This window comes from Xyrauchen texanus, chromosome 9 (genome assembly GCF_025860055.1).
Source record: "Xyrauchen texanus isolate HMW12.3.18 chromosome 9, RBS_HiC_50CHRs, whole genome shotgun sequence".
Lineage (NCBI taxonomy): Eukaryota > Metazoa > Chordata > Actinopteri > Cypriniformes > Catostomidae > Xyrauchen > Xyrauchen texanus.
In genome coordinates, this window is record NC_068284.1 from 30,206,700 (window position 1) to 30,233,197 (window position 26,498).

A 26,498-nucleotide genomic window follows, 5' to 3' on the forward strand; every position below is an offset into this window, starting at 1 on the left:
CCTCCGTAAACGGGGCGTGAGCAGTTTTCGTTTCTGCGCCCATATTAACAGATTTACACCCTTTACATTGGAAGCGTGAGTCGCGAGGTGAAGCGTCCCAGATGCGCCAGTGAGCGCAAAGTTTTGGCGCCGTGCCTAATTTTGCTGCGTGACTCACGCGGACCAGCCACTCTGGGCGCAGTAGAAAACAAACCAGTCAAGATACTTTATAAAAGACTCAAGACCAAAAGCAATATTTAAACCTAATCTGCTAGACAGTACAAATTGTTGGTCAGCATACAATCAAACACAAAACAACTTAAGGAAATAATTAATAAACTGCAGGACTTTTGCCCTTGTTGTTTATAGACCGAGATAGTTTAGAAGGTACCACTGGTATTACAATGTATGGGAGAAATTAGAACGTTCCCCTTACAGGAAGCGAGACAATCAACTTTTAGACAGACATCGCCTGTCAATCAACAAGAACGGGCATGCGCATTAGGTTAGCCAGCCTGAAAAAAAAGCATTTTTTGCGTAATCTGACTGCTGACATTAAATATGTTCTTTGATCGTAATATTGACCAACCATTTTGGAAATGTCAGTCTTTCCACACTCAAGTAGACAGCTTTATGCCGCTTGTTTACAAAGAAATTAGCTGACCGAGAGCGTTCCAAAAATGACAGCAGAAAGGACTGACTTGTCTTGAAAAGGGCGTTGATATATTAACCAATCATGACCAAGTAGGCTGATAAACCAGTGCCAGTGACAGTCCACCGTTGTTGTATGAAAAAAGGCCTATGCGGCCAATGTGAATCCGGTGTTATGGACAAGAGGAATGAATTAGATTGTTGATTTGGCTCAAGGTTCACCGTTTTAGCTTTTTTCCTGTTACCAAAGTACAAATTTACACAAACTCTAAGAAACATTCAATGTTTGATTTTAACTCAAACATGTGCAATAGGTTAACCTTCTTATTTTTAGGCTGCATTACAGCTTGCAAAGATATTGAACACTTTGTTATATTACCACTGATTACACTTTAATTACAGTACCTGTTCAAGTCTTAAGTTTCCAGAAAATTGTATTAAAACAATTTATTTATTTTTTATTATTAAAATTATTAAAGAGAGAAGACTGCATTAGACCCAAATGTGATACTTGGAAGAATTTATTCTTCTTGACATTTGAAACGATGAGCATCATAGGCAAAGGAGAATATTTTGAGGGATAAGAGGGAGACAAAGCAACTGAGTTTTAATGATAACCAATCTGTGGCAGGGGGTTGGGGGGTTTAAACAAATGAACCCCCCAAAAAGGGGGGATGGGGGGGCATCCAGTAATTCACATTAAGGAACAGCAACAATACAAAATAAATCCATGAGCATTTCCTTGCCTCTGTCCTCAGAAGGGGTCATTAATAATATATCAACATTGATAAAAAATAATTACAGTTTATAAAGAGGCTAGAACCACTGAGAAGAGTGGTTGGCAGCTGTGTCTGTGTAATTGAGAGAGGAACAGGGGAGATGGAGCGAAAAGATTACAAAGATGTATTCTAGTCAGTCTATGCAGAGAGGTCACTGTTTTCAAATCGCTCCTGATCGTACACCTCAGCAATTACTTTTCGACCTCCAAACCAGCGGTTGTTTAGTGCATGAATGGCCTTGTTCATCTCAAACACAGCAGAAAACTCTACAAAGATCTTCACAATGACTTCAGCATCCTCCTCCTCGCCCTGCTTCTCCTGGTAAATAATCACTCTATTAACGGCTCCAAATTTTCCACATTCCTCTGTTACTTCTCCTTCCAGATCATCATCGATGTCCTCTGGACCGACCATGTTCCTGAGCACCATAACCGTAGACTGTGGAAAGAGCGTACAAGAAAATGCTTTAGATTATCCACTACTGTGCTGCACAAGCGATGTCTGAGCATCAACTAGGAATGTAATGGTTTCACGGTATACAACTTTTTTTTTTTAAAAAGAGACTTAAACCGTTGACTTTTTATTGGACAATGCAAATATATAAACAAAAATATGGCAGTTTAAATATGATTGAATTAACATTAAAAGCAAGGCACATAAAAAAACAGAAAAACAAAAAAAGGTTTTAATACAACTGTATTAAACGAGTAAAAGAAAAAAGTCAGGAGAAAAAAAAAAGAAAAAAAAGGGGTATTTTTACTCATCTATCAAATAGAGGTCTTTTACAGTTTTGGCAAATTTGCAGGCTTGTTTATTTCTCATACACATTAAAAGGTGAATAATTATAAATAAAAATCTCTTTTTTTTTAAAAAAAAAGCTTTGTCCTACTACACCTGCATTTATGAATACAAAATTTCCAGAGGACAAACATTAACAAAAAAAATTCAACCTTCTTGTCCTCGAAGAAATTCAATAAAATTTCTGGACAATGCAGGTAGCGATTGGACCTTTACTTCCAGGCAATTGAACATATTTCCAGAAAATATTTGAGTGAGTACAGAAAAGAAAAGATGATCGGTTGTCTCTACATCAACATGACAAAAAAATACAAATGTTGTTGTCAAAATTCAATCAAATTCTTAAGAATTCACTTGATGGATATACATTATTATGTCTTTTAAAGTGAGTTTCCTTTGCTTTTGGAGCCACTGGAAAACTAATATAATGGGTTTGCAATGTTTTTATAGTTGGCTTGTCATAAATTTGTAGAATACCAATGCGGTATGGAAGTGTAGCATACAGTATATAATAAAAACAAGAATGAATACATTTGTTGGGAAGCACTATCATAAGATCATTACCATTAAATAGAAGGAATGGGAGTTTGCATGAGCCATCAAGGGAGTTTACAAAGGAGTGTTGTACTAAAAGAAGAAAACTTTTTGGAATGGCGTTTAAAACATGCTCAAATTGTTTACGTTCACACCGTTGACATTTATAATTCACGGTTTTCCTTTTTTTCTCTCTTCTAAAATCCAAGGAATAAAAGTTTCCATTGTAAATATCAGTTAAATTAAGAGAGAATCAGCTACATTTACACAGCATCATATTAACTTGTTCAAATAAAGCTCTAACTTTCCACATTCTCCTGTTTCACTCAACCGTCATTTCATTTTAAAAGCCACAGCGTGAACTTCAGTTCAAACGCGGACACACACACACCAAAGATCATGTTTGTACATTCAAACAGATGAAAACATTGGTTATAGAGATGGTAGAAGTGTTTTAATGTGGACAATGCAGAATATTTTTTCTTTACAAAGTATTTTATGCAACCAGTTTAAATATTCTGCCCATCACAACATTATTATCAAACAAACAAAAAGTTTCATAACACTCACAGTAAAAATTTCAGTCAGTGAACTGGATAATTATATAATATATTTCCAACAAAAAGAACAAAAATAAATGCTCCAGGCATCAATGGCATAATAACTGATTGTCTATATTATACAGAAATATGTTTCACTACATTCAGCTGTTGAGGCCGCTGCCATTTTGGTTCAGTTGGAGCTTTCATAGAATTCAGAGTTTACAATTGTAATTACGAGCTCTACATACGCCGTTAACAAGCCGTAATGTCAAAATCACAGTAATTCCGATGTGACGTGAATGCACCATGAAAGCTTTTTATTTATATAAAACATAGAGTAACAAAGCATAGAGATCTGTATTTCCTAACGTAATTTAATCTTCATGAAAGAGCGTGTTTGTCTTTTGAGCGGATGAAGGCAAGTCGGGACTTTGGCGGCTGCTAGGTTCTTGAGCCTGCCGCATACAATCTGTCAGTGAGACTTATATAGATAGACATGCGACTTGTTTATTTTTTCTCTGAACAACTTGATTTTGACCAGGTCCAACTTGTATTCAGGTGTAACTATTTCTGGAAAATAAATATTAACTTTCAATCATACAGGCAATTAAAGTGAATGCTGATGGAGACTAACATACTGCCTAAAATCTCTTACCTTCCACAGACTAAATAAAATCATATGGGTTCGGAACAGCATGAGAGCGAGTAAAAAATGACAATTTTCATTTTAGGGTCAATTTATTATTTAAAAAAGGTGCAGTATGTAACAATTTTCATGTAATATTCGCCTTTTTTTGCCAGTGTGAATGGCTTGTTATGCAACTTAAAAAAAATGAGCCCTTTCCGGAATTTCTGGGTCGCCTATTAAAGCATGTAGACTGATTTTCATGTAAAGGGAGTGGATTGGTTTTGCCGGGAAAATCCAACGCACAAACTCAGAGCCCAAAAAGTAAGCCCAAATTTTTTTTAATAATGATTTATCTACTGAATCCCACCTGGCTAAGCAGGAATGTGATCGTGGTTGAGCGAAAACTAGAGTGTACATCGGCAGGACATTTAATTCCTGGATGGATCTTCGTTCGGTTTTGGGGATCAAAATAGACCCTTAATTGGCATTCTTCTTATTGGACAGGTTAGCTTACATAACTGCAAATCATGTGAAATATAATGTCATAAGGACTGATCAGTGTAATTTTAGCTAAACTACAATAACACATGAAATGAATGCTAGACAATGTTCAAGATAATGCAAAAAGACCCATTCATTAGTGTAACGCAACTTGGTCATTCTATTATTATAAAACAATAACGCATCAATAAATATATAAAAATGTCAGTTGTGATGGAACCACATAAATCTCAACATATTTATAAATGTACAGTCTATTTTATAAACAGCTACTGTCATCATCCACCAAATATAATATAGTCTCAAAGTTTGTAGTAAAACAATCGTAACTGTGTAATTTGAACTATGCTACCTCATCTGTCAGCATGATGCCAGTGAATCCCATTCAGTCTCTTTGTATGTTACGTCATTAGCATGAGCACAAACATTTTTTACATTTTACATTTTTATGCATTTGGCAGACGCTTTTATCCAAAGCGACTAACAGAGCCCTTATTACAGGGACAATCCCCCTGTGAGCAACCTGGAGTTAAGTGCCTTGCTCAAGGACACAATGGTGGTGGCTGTGGGGCTCCAACCAGTGTCCTTCTGATTACCAGATTACCAGTTATGGTGCTTAGACCACTACACCACCACCACGTAGCTGGCAGCAGTTCACTTAAAGGACACAGGTGTAATAAATAACAAGGGTTTCTGAATCTTACATACTGCACCCTTTAATAATAAATGAAGAACCAACCTCTTGTTTCCTCAGCAGTTTCTGCATGACCATATGCCTGGCGCTGCTGCCCGAGATGCTCATGTGCTCCTGTTCACTGAGCATCTCCTGACCCGTACCATCTTGAGCCGATTCCTCCTCTTCCTTCTCCTTCTTGGCCTCTTGGGCTGCAGCCACAGCAGCTGACAATGATGGTGGAGAGGCCAATACCGGGTTCACAAGGCCCACCTGAGGCACAACAGGCAGTGTGGGCCGAGCTGGTGTCACCCCTGCACACAGACACACGAGTCAACATATTAACAGCAATCTGAGAGATACATGGAGCCCTAATATACTCCTATAAAAGCCCTCTCTTTGAGTGTAAGATAGGCTTTTTTCCCCCAGACTACAGGACCGACACAGAACTGTTGGAGTCATTATTTTCCCCTTTTTGTAACAAGGATGAGGATATTGTTATACTACTTTGCATCTTTTGTTTGCAACGGGACCAAAAACTCTTAAATCAACTCACAATTTTTACTTAAAATGATTCTTAAAAAATAGAAAAGGACGGTTTGTTTTTGCCGTCACAAAGCCATGCTAGAAAGTTTAAAACCATTTTAAATGCTTGAAGTTCCAGTTTATACACAGGCCATATAGTCAGAGGTCTGTCAAGAGATAAGTAAGTCTATGGGTTAGGTTAACTGTATGTTCGATGAGTTAGAAAATATACAGCAAGCCAAATCAGAACAGGCGAAAGGTTTGTGCCGAGTTTGACAGATGTAGCTTGAAAGTTCTAGGACGAGTTACAGTTTGAAATTTTGGTCTTGGATAAACTGTTTAAAAGAGCATGTTGACTTAATCAAACCAACACGAGCTGACTTTGTAAAAGCTGGACAGATGGAGGATTAAAGTTCTGGCACTGATATTACACATTTGTTAATTTGCAATGGCAAAAAATAAAATTAAAACCGCCAGAACAATTCTGTAAGTGTTGTTACTTGCCTCTATGACATCTATATGTCAGCATTTGTATTTTGTTTATTACAATATTATGCATTTATTGAAACAACACAGCAAACTACAAGTGTTAAAATGTGACGGAGAGCAAGACAAGGGTAATTTTCCTCTCCAGTTTGTAACAGTTGGCCATCCGCATGTTTGGATGGTTACGCTGATGCATATCAAGATCAATTTCACAAAAAAGACAACAGGATCTGAGAGACTCACTGGCCAATAGGAATGAGAGATTTGTTTATGAGGGGAGGGGCTAGAAACAGTCCTCTTCAAACTTGGTTGATCAGTGTGCAGCAAAGGGGAAGGGTTAAGAGGCCATGGTCAGGGCGAATATGGAGAATAAAGACAGGGAGGGGAAGAGAGGAGAGAGAAAAGGATAGAGAAAGAGAGAGGGACAAGGAGAGAAGAGAAAATAAAAGAAATCTATTAGTGGACAGGTCCCACGAAAGGCCACGTTAAACTGTGTAGGAGACAACAGAAACCTGAAGGAGAAAAAGAGTTTGCACATAAAATCTAACCTGAGACATTAAAAAAGGAAATTACGGTGTGTGTTCAGAATGAATTTGAATGTTAAGTAAAAAACACAGGGCCGAGCACAAGGACTTAATAAGGGTATTAAAAGAAAAGGGCAGTCTGATGCATGTGTTAGTAAAGTATCTATCTAAAAGACATACTCCTGTAAATGTTCCTAACAATCCTGTTTTTGGAAAAAATATATAAAATGGTGTAGTTCATGTGACCTACAACCAACTTAAAAGGCAACCACCCTTACAAAACACACCATGCAGAACAAACATACTCTAAAAACGTATAGGACTTTAAAGGCCTATTAAGACCAAGACCAAATATTTGTTGTTAAAAATGGATTTTGAAAATGGATTCCTAAAAGACCTTTCAAGCCAGGCAATAGTACTATTTATTTGACACACACACAGACCTACAAATAAGTGCAATCTTCAAAAATGCATCAAAACACTAAAATTGTTGATCAGCACCAACCCTTTTGTACTGGGGTGAATTAGTTTTTTTATTTAGCCAGATGAATGCTCGTTTCGATCTTGGTATGAATAGACCTTTTGTTGCCGTTTTATTTTTACATTTGGTGTGAATCAGCCTTAACCACTTACACTCTGTGGGGAGGCGCTATATGGCAAGCTGTTTTAACACTTAACACCCTCAAGTCCCTGTATGCAAAGGTTAGGCATATGTGGTATCATTTGTACTTTTCAGGGAACCCAATCACTTACACAATTATTTACATAAAATAAAAAAATAAGTCCTGAAAACATTTGTAACAAATTGGCTCCACCTAGAGGTTATGTTTATAGAAATATAAAAAATTTATATAAGTATTTCACAAAGCACTTAAACAAGTCATCAAATGAAATGACTGTACAGTTTATGTTTTTGACAAAATACCAAAGTTTGAACTATTTAAAAAAAAATCTGTGAAAATGTATTTCAATAAAGGCATAAAACGCAAATGTCTCTTTTCTTTCCTGACCTCTGATATGTAAGCCCCAAATAGCCTCAAACTTTGTCAAATCTTAGCTTGGGTTGTTAGCATTAAAATGAAAGAAATTACTAGTTTGTTAGCTTGCTTGGGTGAATAATCAAATGTTGTCAAATTTTTTACAAAAAAATATGAGAACTCAGAAGCCAAGATATTTAACAAAACAGTGTGGACGCTCTCAGCACTTCCAAAAAAGTCTTGTCTATGGACGAGTGCTAAAATTTGTTACAGCACCACCTACATTTCAGATCAATATAAGGTGATGGAAGGTGAGTACTTTCTGCCAGCCAGTGGAATAAAACAAGCGTTTTTGCTTGAAAATTTAGGACACAGATCTGAAATATTTAAAATACTTCAAAATTTTAGACATAATAAAAAAAATAAAATAAAAAAAAAAAAAGTGTCATAAAATTGTAAACATATACAAAGTTATTTATTATTTAAATCATTTCTTAATTCAGGGGTTTTATCTGTAAAATGAGAATGTTTATGAAATTAGTCCACTGTATGTGTGAACAGGGGCTTTTAAATTTGAGCGTGAAAAATGTCAGGTGGCAGCCCAAAAACCCTGCAGAGCATGAGAGGTTAAGGCACATATGCTAAAATAGTGGTTTCAGAGGGCCACAGTACTGACACATGATAAACAATACTACTATAAACCCCTTTCGATTACATCTATATATGCCTACCTGTAATGACCCCTGGGGCCTGAGCTGCCATAACAGCCTGAGGGAGCTGGGGCAGACTCAGGCCTGTCCCTGCAGTCATCGCTCCCAGGATGGATGCTCCCGCAACCGCTTCCTGGAAGAACAGAGTGGGACATATAGGAACACTGCCTGGACAGCGCCCGTTAAAAGCACACACAACACCAACACAAGAGGACAAACAAGAGACAGGACGGGACAAGAGGCAAGACAAACACAAACCTTTGCACACACAGACAAGCCTTGGGCCAGCTGCACAAAAATTGGCAGCTCAAGCTTTAGACTACAGGGAAATGTTAATTTGGTAAGCAATGTGTAATAAGCAATAAAATATATAATTATTTCCTAAAGCAAACAACTACTACCTCCAAGAGTACTAGATATTTGTGTGTGGTATTAGGTAAAGAAACAATTCCAGCATCCAGGATATCACAACCACTGACAATCAAAATTATTGTCAACATGTTCAGTTACAGTGCATTGAAAAAGTACTCAGCCCCAACCACTGAACACTGCAATGGTTGCTAAAAATAAAAATATTAATAAAAAGAAAATTAAGCATTAAATAATAAAAAAATAAAAATAAACAATAACTGAAATGTCAATCTAATAAGTATTCAACCTCCTACTTTCAGACTTGGTTGAACCACTTTCTGGAGCTATTACATCCATCAGTCTTTTTGGATAAGTCTCTATCAACTTTGCACAACGTGATGGGAGTAATATTTGCCCATTAATCCTTGCAAAATTGTTCAAGCTGTACCAAGTAAGTTGGGGATTGGCGATGGACACTAAGTTTAAGATATTTCCACAGACCAATACCACCCCTGGAGTTCACTAGTTAGAATCCCAGGGCATGCTGAGTGACTCCAGCCAGGTCTCCTAAGCAACCAAATTGGCCCAGTTGCTAGGGAGGGTAGAGTCACATGGGGTAATCTCCTCATGGTCGCTATAATGTGGTTTGCTCTCGGTGGGGTGCGTTTAAAGAAATGTCTCATTAAGAACGTTTCATGAATCCGGCCCCATGACTCTAGCAAGGCCACTCAAGGACATCAATTTTCTTAATTTAAAGCCACTCCAGTGTTGCTATGGCTTTGTGTCATCGTCCTGCTGAAATACAAACTTCCTCCAAATTTTACACTTACTGGCAGAGGGGAGTAGGGTTTTGTCCAAAATCTCAAGTGTTTTTGCAGTGTTCATTATCGCATCAATCTCCACAAGACTGCTAGTCCCTGCTGCTGAAAAGCACCCCCATAACATGACGCTACCACCAGCGTGTTTCACTGTGGGGATGGTGTTTTGTGGCTGATTTGCAGTGTTGGCTTTTGGCCACACATACAGTTTAGTATAAGCCAAAAGGTTTTACATTAGTCTCAACAGACCACAAGAACTTTGCAGTATCTTTCAAGTGACGTTTTGCAAAGTCTTTACGGGCAAGCATGTGCTTTTTATTTTTCAGCAAAGGCTTCATCCTAGCCACTCTTCTGTACAGACCATTTTTGCGCAATAGTTTTTAATTTATTGAGCCATAGACATTTATTTCAGTCACAGACTTCTGTAGCTCAGTCAGAGTGATGGTTGGTTTTGCAGTAGCCTCTCTGTCAAGTGACATTCTTGGTGGGTGGGGATGTAGTTCCATATTTCTTACACTTCTGTATAATGGACTGCACTGAGCTCCGAGTTATGTTCATTGCCTTTGAAATGGCCTCGCATCCTTCCCCAGATTTGTGCTTTTCCACAATTATTTCCCTTGATTTGATTTGGACATGTGTCATGATTTAGAATACAGTGTATCAGCAGGGAAAAAAGCCATACTTTAATATATTCTAATTTGGAATCTGACACACAAAACAAATAATTTTTAAAACTGCACTGAGTTGAGTACTTTTTCAAGGCAATGTGCTGCATACACAGCTGTCCCTAAAGCTTAAGTAAACACTAATTATCTTAATGTTTTTGTTCCTTGGACTTAACTAAAACCTAGTGGGCAGCTCTCAAGAGTTTTATGTCATTCCAAACCCATTTGGCTTTCTCTTTTGTTAGCCATCCTTTTTCTATACATTGAAAGTGAATGGTGACATTCTGCCCAACGTCATCTTGTGAGTTCCACAGAAGTTGTCATATAGGTTTATAACAGCATGAGCAAATGATGACATAATTTTCAATGTGGGGTAAACTATCCTTTTAAACCATTCAAGCACTTCAGGATCTTACTTTTTGGGAATTAATCAGCCAAAAAGCTAACAGCTGAAATTTTAAGACTACAAAATCCTTCATCTTCACCAATCTATCTCTCTCTCAAATGTAATCACTATCTTTCAAACACATCAAATGTAATAATTCATTCAATAACCATATAACCAGCATTGAACATTAGGTTTAGACAATACTTGGCATATGTACATTTATTTGTAATGTGTGCCTTTCCAGAGAAGGATGGGATCCCCCAGCTGAGACTGGTTTCTACCAATATCTTTCTCCCTCTTCTACCCAAACATTTTACAGATGTTTTTTAACTTGCCACAATCTCTTTTGGGTTGCTCACTAGGGGCATTAAGGCATTATTTTCTGTAAATCTGCTTAAAACCTATGTAGTACGAAATGCACCATATAAATAAACTGAAAACTTACTAGGGAAAATTGGAGAGCTGTCTACCCTTATAAAGTGGCTGTGTTTACCTCTCATGCTGCGTTTTCATGCAACCAGGCCCAAGACCAGAAAATAAAAGGTCAAGAACATGTGACAAAAGCTAAATTGATCATTACATTTTTTTTTGTAATTAACTGAATTAACAATTACAATTCTTTAGAGACTGCTAAATAACATTAATAAACCAATGCATTTAACTGCTTACACAATATATATTTAAAGTTTAGAGTAACAAGCATGAGACAACACAGAACAATTACATCACTGACCATACAGACTTAAAACATATTCTTATAATTATATGATACAACAACTTTAATCTATGATGTAACATACATAAAAGTTCACCAAGTGTGAGGTAATCCACAATTTAAAACAAAAATGGCCATCTCAGAATAAAAATATTAAAGTCACACCCATTGAAATTAATAATAACATGAATAATCTTATGGGTTAAGCTCACATCCAGAATGTCCACTTAATGTCCAATTAATTTTACTTATTTGGTCAAGAAACCAGATTTCATATAAAAGGCATAATGTGGCTCAAAAATATTGGAAGAGGTGCTAGTTAAAGTCACCTGGAGCTGGAACTGCAATCAACTATCAAGTACAATGGGCCTGTCTAATAAATATTCTCTATCAAGCACACTAGAAAACAATGTGCATCACTGTTAATGAGATGTCCTGAAGACAAGTCTCTACCCACTAGGGCTGTCACGATTATGAAATTTGGCTGATTAATTGTCAAATAAATATTTGCGATTATGACAATTGTCAATTTTAAGGCTTTCACAATTAATTGTTCAACAAATTGTCAAATTTCTTAAGGTGAATGTGTGTTTCATACACCATAAAGTGTCATTTTTTTTATATTTAACATTAAATATATAAATCAAATAAAATGGGGATATAAGATTCCCTTTTAAAGCTTTAAAACTTGATGGTAACGTTTAAGGATAAAAATATATAAATACAAAAAATATATATCTTTTCGTTAAATTTTCTGTCCTAAATCCTTTCACATTAATTTAAGTCCCTCCAATTTAACCCACGAGACAATATTTCTCACGAAGGAAGACCACTGAATTTGTGTTTCTTTTTATTATCTTCACAGAAATTGAGTAAGTGGGCTCTGGGTGTCATTAACACTGGGTGTATGAATTAATGGTCCCGCAATGGCCAGGATTCAGGAACATTTGCCATTACAAGATCGTTAAATTAAAAGTCAAACCGGAGTGCTTTACGTCCACTATTAATGTTTAAGATAAGTTTATACATCGTCTATACTTATGCTGGAGTTTGGCACAGGAAACAGAGTGCTTGAGAGCAGTTAATCTTCACATGCAATTCATGAACAGCTCTGGGTCCACTGTACAGGTAGGTGAAACGAGTTCAACAGAATGAGATGCACAAACACTTGGTTAACGGCATTTATATAGTCGCTTAAAACTCACTTATATGGACATTAAAATGTGATTGGAATTTGAAGTGCGCAATCAAATAACCGCGATCAGATGATTATTTAATAATCAAAAATAAATAAATAAATTGCAACAGGCCTACATATGACATGAAAACTAATATTTTAAATATCAAAATATTTCCAAATATTTAAAATATGCCTCTTTAGTCAATGTTAGCCTTTGTCCATTTTACATTTACAGTTATTTTTTGAATAATTTTATGAAAAATAACACTAACAAATATTTACAAAATTAGTCATGTTCCTAACCATTACGTAAATGTAACAATAAGGAAAGTTCCTAACATCATAGCAGTTCAGCCTTGATGTACCACCTTGATGTTTTAGCATATCTGCAGCAGTAGAGGGCAGTCAGCGCTCTAGCTGTTAAAGAAAGGAGCTGGCAACCCAGCCTTTCACAGACAATGCACTCTTGTGCTGAATTACAGCTGGACTAGGCACAACAGAATGCAGGGATCCTGAGACACAGCATTTATGACTACAGCTGCTGAAAACTAGTGAGATGTGACACAACCAAAGTGTACATTGGGTACATAGACAAACAATCGTTTGCGGATGTTTAGTGCGAATCTCCGCAGATACGCGTGCATCAGAAGAGTTTAATAAGAGCTACTCTCAGTGAAACGGCCAAAGTTCAATTGAATGAGTCACACAAATGCGCCATTCATGGCATTTATATATTTTGCTTAAATTTCCCTTATTTGGACAGTAAAATGTGATTGGAATTTGCAGTGCACAATAAAACACTGTTCTCAAATAACCACAATCAGACGATTATTTAATAATCGCGACAGGCCTATTCCCCACACTTATATACTACACAAAACAAAAAGGCACCAGCGTGCTTTGAACAGAATTTCCTGAAGGATTTACCAGACAGTTGAGGAAGTCTTCTGTCCGATTCTCCGGCTGGGACAGATTCCATGCCATCTGTTTTTGGAGTTTACATGCTATGTTATCTTTCTGCATGTAAAAGCTCGGTCTCAAATAAGTAATGCTGTAACATAACTGAGTCTTCATGCCAGTCAATGCCTAAGCTGAATCAAATCAAGCCCTCACATACAGCACCAAGTGCCTGCTCTAGCCTTGCTGAGCAAATAAAATGCTGTCTTACTTTAAAAAGGAAGGATATAAATGCCAAAAGGAAGCAGCTGCTCACTCACACACACACATTCCCTGACTAACAATAGATGATAGAATTGTGAAAATGCTCACCTGGGCTGTGATTTTGGCTGTGGCAGCTGCTGCCGCTACGGCGGCAGCAGGGGGCAGGCCGCCCGGTGTTGTTGGTGTCAGTAGGGGCATGGGAGGCGTGACAGCTTTGCCCACTCGCAGGTACTGCCCACCTAAGTCGAAGAGGTTCATGGAGGACACGGCATCCTGCGAAGACTGGGCCTTATCATATTCTACAGGGGAAACAAAAGGACTAAGACTCAACAGCCTCCAAGAAGACTCAGCATAAATCTACCAGAGCTCTGAGACAGTTACTTTGTAATTACCAGTGGGTACTTATGGCACAAATGTCCGTAACAGAGCCTAAGAAAACAACGACAACAGAAACAAAAACTTACTATGAAAGCATGTGAGGAACCTGCCCCCACCCTTCTCTATCCCCTGGTGAGACATGTAGAGAACAGCATTCTGCCATGACTGACTGCTCTCAGTCAGATACATTTATATTCAACCGAATGGGTAAAGTTGCTGCCAGCTCACCTATGAAGCCATAGCCTTTGTGCTTTCCTGTGGTGGGCTCTCGCGCAAGCATGCAGGACTTGATTCTTCCGAAGGCCTCAAACACACTCTTAATGTCATCATCTGACAAATCAGGATGCACGGATGCCACGTATATTCGGTTGAAGGCGCGTGCTTCTTCGGCTAGCTGGTCTATGATTGGTTGAGCCTGCCCGATGTTGCTGGGTCGCCCTACCTATAAGCAAGAGTTAAAACACCAAAAAAAACCATACATTTAATGTTGAATAAACAGTAATTGAATGATTTAGAAAAATCTAATCCTCAAAAACTTGGAAGTAAACCTGTTTTTTTTCTTCTTCATTCAAACAAATCACTTACTTTAATATTTCTACCACCCAGCATGACAGAGTTCATCTGTTCTAAAGCGAGCTGTGCGGCTTCTGGTACTTCATACTCTACAAATGCAAAACCCTGCAAAAAGAAAAAAAAAGAAGCAACTCACCAGTTAAGATAAATAGACAAAAAATACATTGTTCATTTACAAACATTTGACAGTTTTGAATTAATTCTGACCTTGTGTTTCAATGTAACAGAGTCCCAGGACATGTCAATACTCTTTATGGGACCGAAGGGAGCAAAGGCTTGTCTGATGGTGTCCTCTCCTAGCTCATAGTAGATGGACCCAACATAAACTCTGCACATTATGGCTAGTGCCCTCTGCCTCTGTGCTGCAACCTGTGACAGACAATTCAATTGATCAGATGGGGCCCATACACTGACATTTTTCAGTATCGATTTTTGTAATACATATACTTGTTCCAATGATTGAGGATAGAACCAGCAGACAATGAACATGCTGGGACCGAAGACATAGCACTGGATTTCTTTACCTCCATACATTACACACATGAGTACTGAACAACAACATGTATGCCAAGAAAAGGAGGGGAGTAGCCATTTTTTACTAACAGTTATTTACAAATGGTCTAGAAATGAAAGTAAATGAAAAACCTTTTTGACACAGTGGTTTACTTACAGACTGTAGTGGTGAGAGGGGATCTCCAAATCCCATTGTTAATGAAGCCATCTGAAGGGAATTAGGGAGCTGTCAGGAAAAACAAATCATCCTGGTAAGATCATCACTGTTATGTAGCTGCTTTGCACAGCTAGTTTCTGTTATCACATCACATTGTGATTATTACACTGAGTGGCATCTTTCAAAATGATTAGTGTTACAATACTAAATAAATTTCCCACTATCTTGGGAAGTTTTACCTGAAGGTTACTGAGCTGTTGCTGCTGGTTAGCAAGGGTTTGTTTGACCAGAACGCTCTTGATGCTTTGTTCCATTGCATACTTCTTTGCCTACAATCCAGAGGAGATAATACAATTAAGCCCACTAAAGTTACATAACCATCTCAGCAGGTGTGGGTACAGAAATTATTCAAAGACCATGAATAGCTTGGGCTCTTCTAAGAAAAAAATAAATTCTTCAGTTAAGTCACCTAACATTTTCAACTCTTAATGGGAGAGGTCATTATTTGAAAATATGAATATCAATAGAGCTTTTTCCACATTTCTGAGTTTTGGAATGAGGAAGTAATTTAGATTTTGCAGAGATATTGAAAACATCAAAACGTTTACTAGCTGTACGCTTCTAATGCAGAAACACTGTCACAGTCTGCGCTTATGTCCATTACACTGTGCAGATATAAAATTTACAAAAGTGCATACATAATCCTCAATGAGAATGACTTTCAACTTTAAACAGTCTCGTGAGGTAAAAAAAAAAAAAAACTTTAAGAGTCATAGGTGTTCCAGATTAATATTTTCAATGAATTTGATTGTTGTATTTAAAGCTTTTTGTTGTATTTAAAGTAGTGCTGTCAGTCGATTATTATTATAATTTTTTAAATCACGATTAGTTGCATATTTTTTTTGTCGTTAATCTGGTGTCAGGAGCACAACATCTCCCTCAACATCAGTAAAACCAAGGAGCTTGTAGTGGACTTCAAGAGGAAAGACAGAGAACACAGCCCCATCACCATAAATGGAGCACCGGTGGAGAGAGTCAGCAGCTTCAAGTTCTTCGGTGTCCACATTACTGGAGGAACTCACATGGTCCGTCAACACGGAGGCCGTTGTGAAGGCTCACCAGTGCCTCTTCTCCCTGAGACAGCTGAGGAAGTTTGGAATGACCCACCACGTCCTCATTCGGTTCTACATCAGCACTGTAGAGAGCATCCTGACTGGCTGCATCACTGCCTGGTACGGCAATAGCACCGCCCACAACCGCAAAGCCCTGCAAAGGGTGGTGCGAACTGCCACACCTTCGGACACTTTATATACTTTTTTTATTGTACGTGTATTCTACATTGTGCGTATTGTTTACTGTACATTGTATATTATTATTGCGTTGTGTAATTGTGTACATTTGATATGTAAATTTTGTTGTGTAAATATGTTGTTTATTGTAAATTGGTTTATGTCTCATCACTGTCATGACTGCTATGTTGCTCGGAACTGCACTCAAGATTTTCACCCACTGTTGCACTTGTGCATATGGTCGTGTGACAATAAAGTGATTTCATTTTAAATCGCAGATTTTAAGTGCTTAAATGTGACACTATACACAGATCACATGACTAATTATTGTGCAGGTCCCCTCGTGCTGCCAAAACAGAGCCAACCCACGTCACAGAATAGCATTCTGATTATATATTTCTCAACACAAAAGTTGGTGCCAGATGGGCTTGTTTAAGTATTTCTGGTGGTTCATTCCATTACTGCTGATCTCCTGGGATTTTCATGGACAACAGTCTCTAGAATTTAATCTGAATGGTGCCAAAAAAAAAATAAAAATAAATAAAAATAAAAAAAACATCTAGTGAGTGGCAGTTCTGTGGACAGAAAACCTTGTTGATGAGAGAGGTCAACAGAGAGTGGCCAGACTCGTTTGAACTGACAAAGTCTACAGTAACTCAGATAACCACTCTGTACAACTGTGGTGAGAAGAATATCATCAGAATACTATTCTGAGATGCGGGTTGATGCCGTTTTGGCGGCACGAGGGAGACCTGCACGATATTTGCCAGGTGGTTTTAATGTTGTGGCTGATCAGAGTTTGACTGTAAGAATAAGCCCCCACATAGGTTGCATAAAAATTGCAATGTGCATTGCATTTCTTAAAGAGCCCAAATTATGCTCATTTACATGATCCTAATTTTATCTTGGGGGTCTACTAGAATAATTGCATGCTTTATTGTTCAAAACACACATTATTTTTATGATAATGTACATTGCTGCAGCACCTCTTTTCACACTCTGTCTGAAACGCTCTGTGGTAGCTCCTGTCTCTTTAAAACCCCCCTTTCCGAAAATCCCAGTCTGCTCTGATTGGCCAACCACTTAGAGCGTGTGTCGGATATGTGACGCCCCTTACCATAACAGAGTTTCAGCTCATGAGGCTTCCTGAACAGCGCATTCCTGAGGCAGGCATTATGAAATGTGTTACATAGTGACGTAGCTATGTCATGGAAATAATGGCTGGACAGCAAACCAGGCATTTCAGGAGCAGTGTTTTAAGTGGGAGAGAATAACTCCCTTTAGCATAGACTTTGTGCTTTGTAACTTTTAATACAGGTGTATGCAAAGGTTTAGGCACCCCTGACAATTTCCATGATTTTCATTTATAAATAATTGGGTGTTTGGATCAGCAATTTCATTTTGATCTATCAAATAACTGAAGGACACAGTAATATTTCGGTTGTGAAATGAGGTTCATTGGATTAACAGAAAATGTGCAATATGCATCAAAATGAAATTAGACAGGTGCATAAATTTGGGCACCAGTGTCATTTTGTTGATTTGAATACCTGTAACTACCTAGCACTGATTAATTGGAACACACAATTTGTTTGGTGAGCTCATTAAGCCTTGAACTTCATAGACAGGTGCATCCAATCATGAGAAAAGGTATTTAAGGTGGCCAATTGCAAGTTGCTTTCACTCTCCTCTGAAGTGTGGCAACATGGGGGCCTCAAAACAACTCTCAAATGACCTGAAAACAAAGACTGTTCAACATTATGGTTTAGGGGAAGGCTACAAAACCTATTGCAGAGATTTAAGCTGTCAGTGTCCACTGTGAGGAACATAGTGAGGAAATGGAAGACCACCGGCACAGTTCTTGTTAAGGCCAGAAGTGGCAGGGCAAATAAAATATCGGAGAGGCAAAGGCGAAGGATGGGGAGAACGGTCAAAAATAGCCCACAGACCACCTCCAAAGACCTACAACATCATCTTGCTGCAGATGGTGTCACTGTGCATCCTTCAACAATTCAGCGCACTTTGCACAAGAAGAAGCTGTACGGGAGAGTGATGCGGAAGAAGCCTTTTCTGCACACACGCCACAAACAGAGTTGCTTGAGGTATGCAAACGCACATTTGGACAAGCCAGCTTCATTTTGGAAGAAGGTGCTGTGGACTGATGAAACAAAGATGGAGTTATTTGGTCATAACAAGGGGCCTTATGCATGGCGGCAAAAGAACACAGCGTTCCAAGACAAACACATGCTACCCACAGTAAAATTTGGAGGAGGTTCCATCATGCTGTGGGGCTGTGTGGCCAGTGCCGGTACTGGGAATCTTGTTAAAGTTGAGGGTTGCATGGATTCCACCTCAATATCAGCAGATACTTGAGAATAATATAGAGGAATCAGTCACAAAGTTGAAGTTACGCCGGGGCTGGATATTTTAACAAGACAACGACCCAAAACACTGCTCAAAATCTACTCTGGCATTTATGCAGAGGAACAAGTACAATGTTCTGGAATGGCCATCCCATTCCCCAGACCTGAATATCATTGAAAATCAGTGGGGTGATTTAAAGCGTGCTGTCCATGCTAAGCAACCATCAAACCGAACTGGAGATGTTTTGCAAGGAGGAATGGTCCAAAATACCTTCATCCAGAATCCAGACACTCATTACAGGCTATAGGAAGCATCTAGAGGCTGTTATTTCTGCTAAAGGAGGCTCAACTAAATATTGATGTGCCCAAATGTATGCACCTGTCTAATTTCGTTTTGATGCATATTGCACATTTTCTGTTCATCCAATAAACCTCATTTCACTACCAAAACATTACTGTGTCCTTCAGATATTTGATAGATCAAAATGAAATTGCTGATCCAAACACCCAATTATTTATAAATGGAAATAGTCAGGGGTGCTGCATACGCCTGTATACACAAACAGCTATATTTCACACTAAAGAAAAGGTAAATCCCTGTTTTGTTACAGCCACCGTGAAGTTGGGTTCATGATTTGTGTCAAAGCGGCAACACCAGCATCGGTTTGAACTCACTATGAAAAGCACTTGCAAACAAAAATGTCCCATTCTGCGTTTTGGTGATAGTTAAGATTTGATGTGCTTCTGTGGTAATTAAAACGTGACTTACATAGAAATCAAATTTTTCAGCCCATCACAACTACCATCTGTGCTTCTGTTGTACATCAAATCGTGTTAAGAGGTTCTTTCTCAATCATTTTAACACTGAGAGGAAAGCACTGTCAGAGATTAATTTATTTACTGAGACCGCGGCGGCACTATCATTGGAGAGAGTGTAACAAGTCAACTAACGTGTTGTGACATATTGTCAATGGGACCGCTGCATTATGCTATTTTATGCTAAGCTTGAAGGCTCATCTTGGTAGAAGGGCTCTGGCACAGTCTGTTTGTGAAGTGTCCATCAGTCTCACTCTGGGTGGACACAATACAAAGGTTCCGCCCATCACACCAGTGTTTAAGCTGTATTAACGGTAAATGCGTTAATAGCGATTAAGAAAACTTACTTTAATCGCATGTGTAAACATAAATTCTGATTCATAAAATCATAAGTCTTATTTAAAGACTTTTATAAGTGTGTAAGCTTATAGTAACGCTTTCAAATGAACAAGGAATATGTAGAACGATTTACTAAACAATGAGAAAATTAGGTTCAGAAAAGGTGACTTTAGCTGAAAGGTGAGCAGTTTGCATCCCTGTTTAAAAATCAGTGTACCAGCAATTGAGAATAGTACTAGCAGATAATCAAATGCCACTAGTACCGAAGGCATAGCGCTGGCTTTACTCTTGTCCACTGCTTACATACATGTGCATTGAGCAAACACATGCTTATAAAGCTGGAGGACGTGAAAGAGAACACCAAAGGTTCCAAAAATGGAAAACTTGGGATGTGTTGCTTCAAGCTAAATGTGTAGGTATAACAATACGGTTATACTCAAGATTATGGGCCTTTAAGACCTAACTGAACACTGCGTAGCTTTTCATTTCTTAAACAACCATGTCAGAAGTATATCGTGGTTGTAGAAAATGTCACTGTGTTTCAGAAGGGGCAAATCATTGGCCTGCATCAAGCAACAGCAAAGGAGATTGCAAAAATCACTGGAACTGGGTTAAGAACTATCCAACAAATTATTAAATCCTGGAAGGATCGTGGTGAACCGTCAGACTCGTGGAAGAAATGTGGTCAGAAAAAATATTGAATACTCGCGATTGGAGATCATTAAAACGCTTGTAAAAAACTGACAGTAGAGCTCACGGCTGTTTAATCGTGAAAGAGCATTTCCACACGAACAATGCAATGAGAACTTACATGATTGGGACTAAACAGCTGCGTGCGTGGCCACAAGAAAGCCACTTGTTAGTATGGCTGATAGGAAAAATCAACTTCAGTTTGTTAGGGAACAAAGATTGGACTGTGCAGCAATGGAAAAGGGTAATGTGGTCTGATGAGTCCAGATTTACCCTACTCCAAAGTGAAGCACATGAAGCGATGAACATGAAGCACATGAAGCGATGCACCCTTCATGCATATTGAAGACTGCACAAGCCTCTGGAGGCAGTCTTATGATCTGGAGTTGCTTCAATTGGTCAGGTTTAGGCTCAACAACGTTATGCGGCAATAAAATTAAGTCAGCTGACTACCTGAATGTACTGAATGACCAGGTTATCCCGTCAATGGATTTTTTTTCTTCCCTGACTGCACGGGCATATTCCAGGTCAACAATGCCAAGATTCAACAGGCTCAAATTTTCAACGAGTTGTTCAGAGAGCAGGAGGAATCCTTTTCACACATGAATTGGCCACCACAGAGTCCTGACCTTAACCCCATTGAAAGTCTTTGGGATGTGCTCTCCAATCATCAATATAAGATCTCAGCCAAAAATGAATGCAACTCTAGACAGAAATAAATTTTGTGACATTGAATAAGGTTGTCAAAACAATGCCACAAGGAATGTGCACAGTAATCAAAGCGAAATGCAGTCCAACAAAATATTACAGGGTTTTTATTGGGCCAGGCAGTGTATCTGAGGAAAGTCTCACCTTCTGCAGTGCCTCCTGCTGTTCGGGTGTGAGGGGCGGCAAGCCGAGCTTCGAGGCTGTGCTCTGTCCATTCTCCATCATCAGAGCCTCACCTCCCTGCACAAAGCACAGGAATCTGTAAGACTAGATGTTTGTAAGCTGCAGTGAAACTTCACATTTACTTAATGCACACCCTGGACTGCAATACACACTGGACAACATTAAGATCACGTCCTGTTTGAGATCAAACTCAAATTATATTTGTGATATATTATACCTGAACATTTATCTTTTGATGTATAAACTATGCATTTAATATACAATGTGATTTGACAAAAATTTTAAGGCAAGTGATTGCAAGATCTGGAATTTTCATTTTCAAATGTTGTGCCATTACAAAGGAGATCTATGTAAGTTTGACCTTGCTCTAAAAACTGCTTTCATTTCAGCACAATTTGGACGCCTTCAGTCTTGTATTGTTCTTGCTTTCAAGAAATTTTAAACTGAAAGGCCATAATTATGTGCAGTTGATAATGAATCAAGCCTTCTGTATATTCTCAATTATTTACATGTTTCTCACAATATGGTAAGGGAAACCGTACGTTCATAGCACATGGCAACTTCTCTCAGTGGAAACAATCACTTGATCTTGTCGGTCAGTGGGGGACCATACTGTATGTCCTTAGAGTGCATTTGCTTAAGTATGTGAGACCTCTTATTCAATACTACACAAGAGAAAACGTAAGTACCTTTGTTTAAATGAACTCCTGCCATTGGCTTTGGAAATACAGTACAGTCAATAGATATGTTCTACAGCACAGACGACACATAGAGAGAAACGACAAAAAAGAAAAAGAAAAAACACAAACCTACTTAGAACAAGAGAACTGGACAGGGAGAAAACAATTTAAGATCACTGACATCCAAATCCAGGGAAAAAGACTATCCTCTAACGCTTGAAACATGAAGCCCTGGGTGACATGCCCAAAGGTTTTATACTTTATATTTACTGTTCTGTGGCAATGACTGTTAAAGGATAGTTCAGCCCAAAATGAAAACTGTCATCATCCCAAATGTGTGAGTTTCTTTCTTCTGCAGAACACAAAGATTTTTAGAAGAATATCTCAGATTTGTATGTCCATAACAATGCAAGTGAATGGTGATCAGGCCTTTGAAGCTCCAAAAAAGGAGATAAAGTCAGTATAAAAGTAATCCATACCACTCCAGTGGTTTAATCAATGTCCTCTGAAGAAATCCAGTTGTTTTTGGGTGCGAACAAACCAAAATATAACTCCTTTTTTAGTGTACATCTCATCATTGCAGTCTCTAGGCACAATCATGATTTTTCAAGCTTGATTACACTTCCTTGTGTTGACACATGAGTTGAGCACTAGATGGTGCTATAAGAAGTGTAACTGAGCTTAAAATCATGATCGCCGAGGAGAGCTGTCAAGATGTACAGTAAACAAGGAGCTACATTTTGGTCTGTTCTCAACCAAAATCAACTGGCTCGCTTTAGAAGACATTAATTAAACCACTGGAGTCTTATGGATTATTTTTATGCTGACTTTATTTCATAGTTGGAGCTTTGAAGGCCTGACCACCATTCACTTGCATCATAATGACCTACAGAGCTTAGATATTCTTATAAAAATCTTTGCATTCTGCAGAATAAATAAAGTCATACACATCTGGGATGGCATGAGTGTGAGTAAATTAGAGAATTGTCATTTTTGGGTTAACTATCCCTTTAATGGACTGACAATAAAATTATTTCCATGGACATTACTGCAAAAAAACATGCACATTGCTTAATCTCCTCCAAAAAGTAAGAAGGCAAGGGCCTGGATGAAAAATAAAGATTGACAAGATAGTGAAAATGTATTGTAAATAATGTATATGCCAATAAAAAAGTCCATCTTTACCATCCAAGGTGCCCTTAAAGTGAATTGCTTTGATACTTTCTAAAATCTACTTGGAATTTGTTCGCCGTCAGTTTTAGTTTACAGCTGTTCCAAGCTTTAAACCACTATTGCTTTCAGAGACCATTGTATTTTTTTTTTTTTATTAGGCTATGTGAAATACTCCACTTAATAATTTAAGGGAAAGTGACACCATGAAAGTCCTTTGCAAACCCCTTTCATAACAAAGGGAAGTGTGGGTTCCGGATGAGCAGTGGAAAGGGCCCTTACCTAGCGCCTGCTCTCCACTGGGGTGTCTTGTTGTGAGGTTACTTGTGAGATTATATATGGGGAGCTTTTACTGTTCAAAACACAGTCTATAAGAAAAGAGAGAGGTTTCAGTAAACTCATTTACATTCCGTCATTTCCAAATTAACAGGGGGGAACTTGCACCTTTATTATGATTTTTTTGTTGTTGCCTAAATTCACATAACAAGTCTTTGAGATGTCTGCAAAACATTGGTACTGACCACGAAACACAGACTGGGCTCCAATTCAACCATTTAGGAGGGCTGCTCTGATTTATTTCACCTAATTCCATTTAGAATAACAGTTTGGCTAGCACACATTATTTCAGCAAATTCGCTGGCTCCAATGTTACAAAAAGCAGCATTCTTTGGAGACGGGGCTTACACAACTATGTATCCCCTTTTCCATTCGTTCTCGCAGATCATAACTCCTTATTGTGAAACGTAAAACACAAAATTATATTAGATATGCGCCGCGGATGCACTTTTTCAAAAGCGACGAGTAACTGCACCGGAATGTGCCTTGTTTAGTGGCTTAAAACACATTATACTTTAACATTTAGGTAGTTTCTCTTGTGCCATGCAGCAGAGGTGCAGTTGACTCATGGAGGACGTTATGAATGGGTTAACACGTTAGCTCCCGAAACAAATGCAGAAAGCGAGTAAACGCAAATGTTTAAGATACTGATAGAACAATAAACTGATATAACGGCTCGTTCAAATCATAGCCGTTAGAAAAGACACAAGCAACCGAATCTCCTTGTAAATCACTGGGGTTTTAACAAAAAAGACACGCAGCTGCAGCAGGCCTTGGGGAAAATCTCGCTCACGGTGAGCTAGGCTAGTTAGCCAAATCACTGTTCATATATATTGCATTCGGTTTCAAATGATATTTATGTCCGAAATGAACACCTGAAATATGTAAATGGGTTTATGTTAAAAAAAGATAAATAAAAATGAATTACATTCACCGCCGAAACAGCCACCGCCATTGAGCACACCTTACAGCGATAACGTCCACACGGCCGAGGCGAGGATAACTATGAAATCTCGCGAGAAGATGCAGTGTCGCAGACCGGCCTCTGGCCGTAAGACCCTCATTGAATAACTAAACTTTTTATTATTGCAATTATACATCACAAAACAAAAAAGGGAGCATTCAACAACGTAAGACGTAAGATTTATTAAGATGTATATATATATATATATATATATATATATATATATATATATATATATATATATATATATATATATATATATATATATCACACACATACATACATACATACAGACATATACATATATATGCACATACACATACATACATAAAAACACAAACCAATGATGTACTAAAACAACAAATACTTTGACATAGCAAAATATAAAGATCTTTCTATTTTCTTTTTTTAAATATTTGAAGCTCTGGAATGATTTCACAAAATCACAGAAAAATAAATTAAAGGGGGGCATGCTTTTTTTCCATTTACATGTATGAATATGATATTTACCCAGAAACAATACCATATTAACCATGTCAGAAATTTGGGGATTCAAACTGTTTTTATAAAAAAACGATATCTTGTAGAACAATAGGAGGAATTGTCTCAATTTTTACTGATAACCAGTTATATATGTCAAGCCAAAATTGTGAAGTAAATTCACATTGAAAAAAAAAGGTGATTAAGTGTTTCAGGGAAGAAAGAACAGAAAACACAAGGATCTTTATCTCTTACTGAAACTTCAACATCTCCTAGAAAATAACACTGAAAATCGCCAGTGATAATATGTTTAAACACTATATATATATAAGTTTGTTACTACACTTATTATCAACTAGTTCCAAATTACAAATTTTCAAGGAAGGCAGAGAAAAAACAGGCCTAGATACAGGATCAGATAAACTACTTTGAATTATTCTTAACAAACCTGTGGGTATAGCTTTACATACTTTATGATAACTTTTAATTGTAGTTCTAAAACTGTATTTATTAATAAATTCATTATAAGATAAAAAGTTCCCTTCTGCATCTAATAAATCTTGAATAAAAATAATGCCTTTGACATAACAATCACTTTTATAAAATAACTAAACTTGTAATGGTGACAATCCGAGAAAGAATTAAAAAAAAACACATTAACCCTTTAATGCATGGGAATGTCATTAAACACTCTTACATATTCGGGGCTTAAAGGCAATATGTAACATTGACATCAAGCGTTTAAAATGGGTACTGCAGTCCCTATTCAAAATATTGGAGTGAGTTGTCTCCCCCGCCCCCTCCTCCAAAGACTCGAAGCTCACGCGGGTTGCCAGGTTGAAGACACGCAACAGGAACGAGCAAACTGACTTTAAGTTGGTCAGCTAAAATATACGTTTGCCATGTTTTTGTTGTTTGCAAATTATAAACCAGCTCATGTGGATTTTTTTTTTTACAATTCTGTCAATGTTAGCTAGATGTATTGCTGGCCTCCATGGCTTGCAGCGCGCTGTTTTCCCTCTAATTTGTGTAAATTCTGGCAACCCAGGTGTCGAAATACTATTGGGAAATGGTCAGTGGCCATCACACAGGCCAAAACACAAACAGAAATTCTGGCATGAAACGGACATTTCAAAGTAGAATATACAGTCTGTAGCATTGTTTTAGGAAACATGCTAAGTTGAAATATTGGCTTTTCCTAAAATTTAGGAAAAGCCAATATTTCAACTTAGCATGTTTCCTAAATCTCTGATAACATATTATGATAATTGTAT

The 26,498-nt window shown here is 37.8% G+C and overlaps 1 protein-coding gene and 2 non-coding genes across 7 annotated transcripts; all 3 read right to left on the minus strand.

Moving 5' to 3' along the window:
* Nucleotides 1-1,140: 1,140 nt before the first annotated feature.
* puf60a (poly-U binding splicing factor a) lies at nt 1,141-24,770 on the minus strand. 5 transcript variants are annotated; one of them, XM_052134808.1, is made up of 14 exons: nt 24,709-24,769; nt 23,727-23,812; nt 22,284-22,344; nt 21,556-21,651; nt 15,446-15,535; nt 15,207-15,275; nt 14,744-14,905; nt 14,549-14,641; nt 14,192-14,405; nt 13,694-13,884; nt 13,352-13,408; nt 8,329-8,440; nt 5,152-5,399; nt 1,141-1,847 (listed from the first exon to the last, which is right to left on the minus strand). In XM_052134808.1, exons 4-14 carry the CDS (start codon nt 21,634-21,636, stop codon nt 1,548-1,550), a joined length of 1,617 nt encoding a protein of 538 aa, XP_051990768.1. In that variant the 5' UTR covers nt 21,637-21,651; nt 22,284-22,344; nt 23,727-23,812; nt 24,709-24,769; the 3' UTR covers nt 1,141-1,547. The 5 variants fall into 5 exon arrangements, with proteins under 5 accessions (XP_051990768.1, XP_051990770.1, XP_051990771.1 ...); XM_052134810.1 differs by lacking the exon at nt 23,727-23,812 and having other exon boundaries at nt 24,709-24,770; XM_052134811.1 differs by lacking the exon at nt 22,284-22,344.
* LOC127649861 (small nucleolar RNA SNORA57) lies at nt 14,982-15,117 on the minus strand. Its single transcript, XR_007971348.1, has one exon. It is a non-coding gene; the product is annotated as a small nucleolar RNA SNORA57 (small nucleolar RNA).
* Nucleotides 20,223-20,360, minus strand: LOC127649862 (small nucleolar RNA SNORA57). Its single transcript, XR_007971349.1, has one exon. It is a non-coding gene; the product is annotated as a small nucleolar RNA SNORA57 (small nucleolar RNA).
* Nucleotides 24,771-26,498: the final 1,728 nt, after the last annotated feature.

Coding starts and splice junctions, on each gene's coding strand:
- puf60a (XM_052134807.1), bottom strand. CDS start 24,735: ATGGCGGTGGCTGTTTCGGCGGTGAAT. Junction 14,906..15,206: donor CCCTCTCACCACTACAGTCT/GTAAGTAAACCA, acceptor TGTCTGTCACAG/GTTGCAGCACAGAGGCAGAG. Junction 13,885..14,191: donor CAAAGGCTATGGCTTCATAG/GTGAGCTGGCAG, acceptor TTTCCCCTGTAG/AATATGATAAGGCCCAGTCT.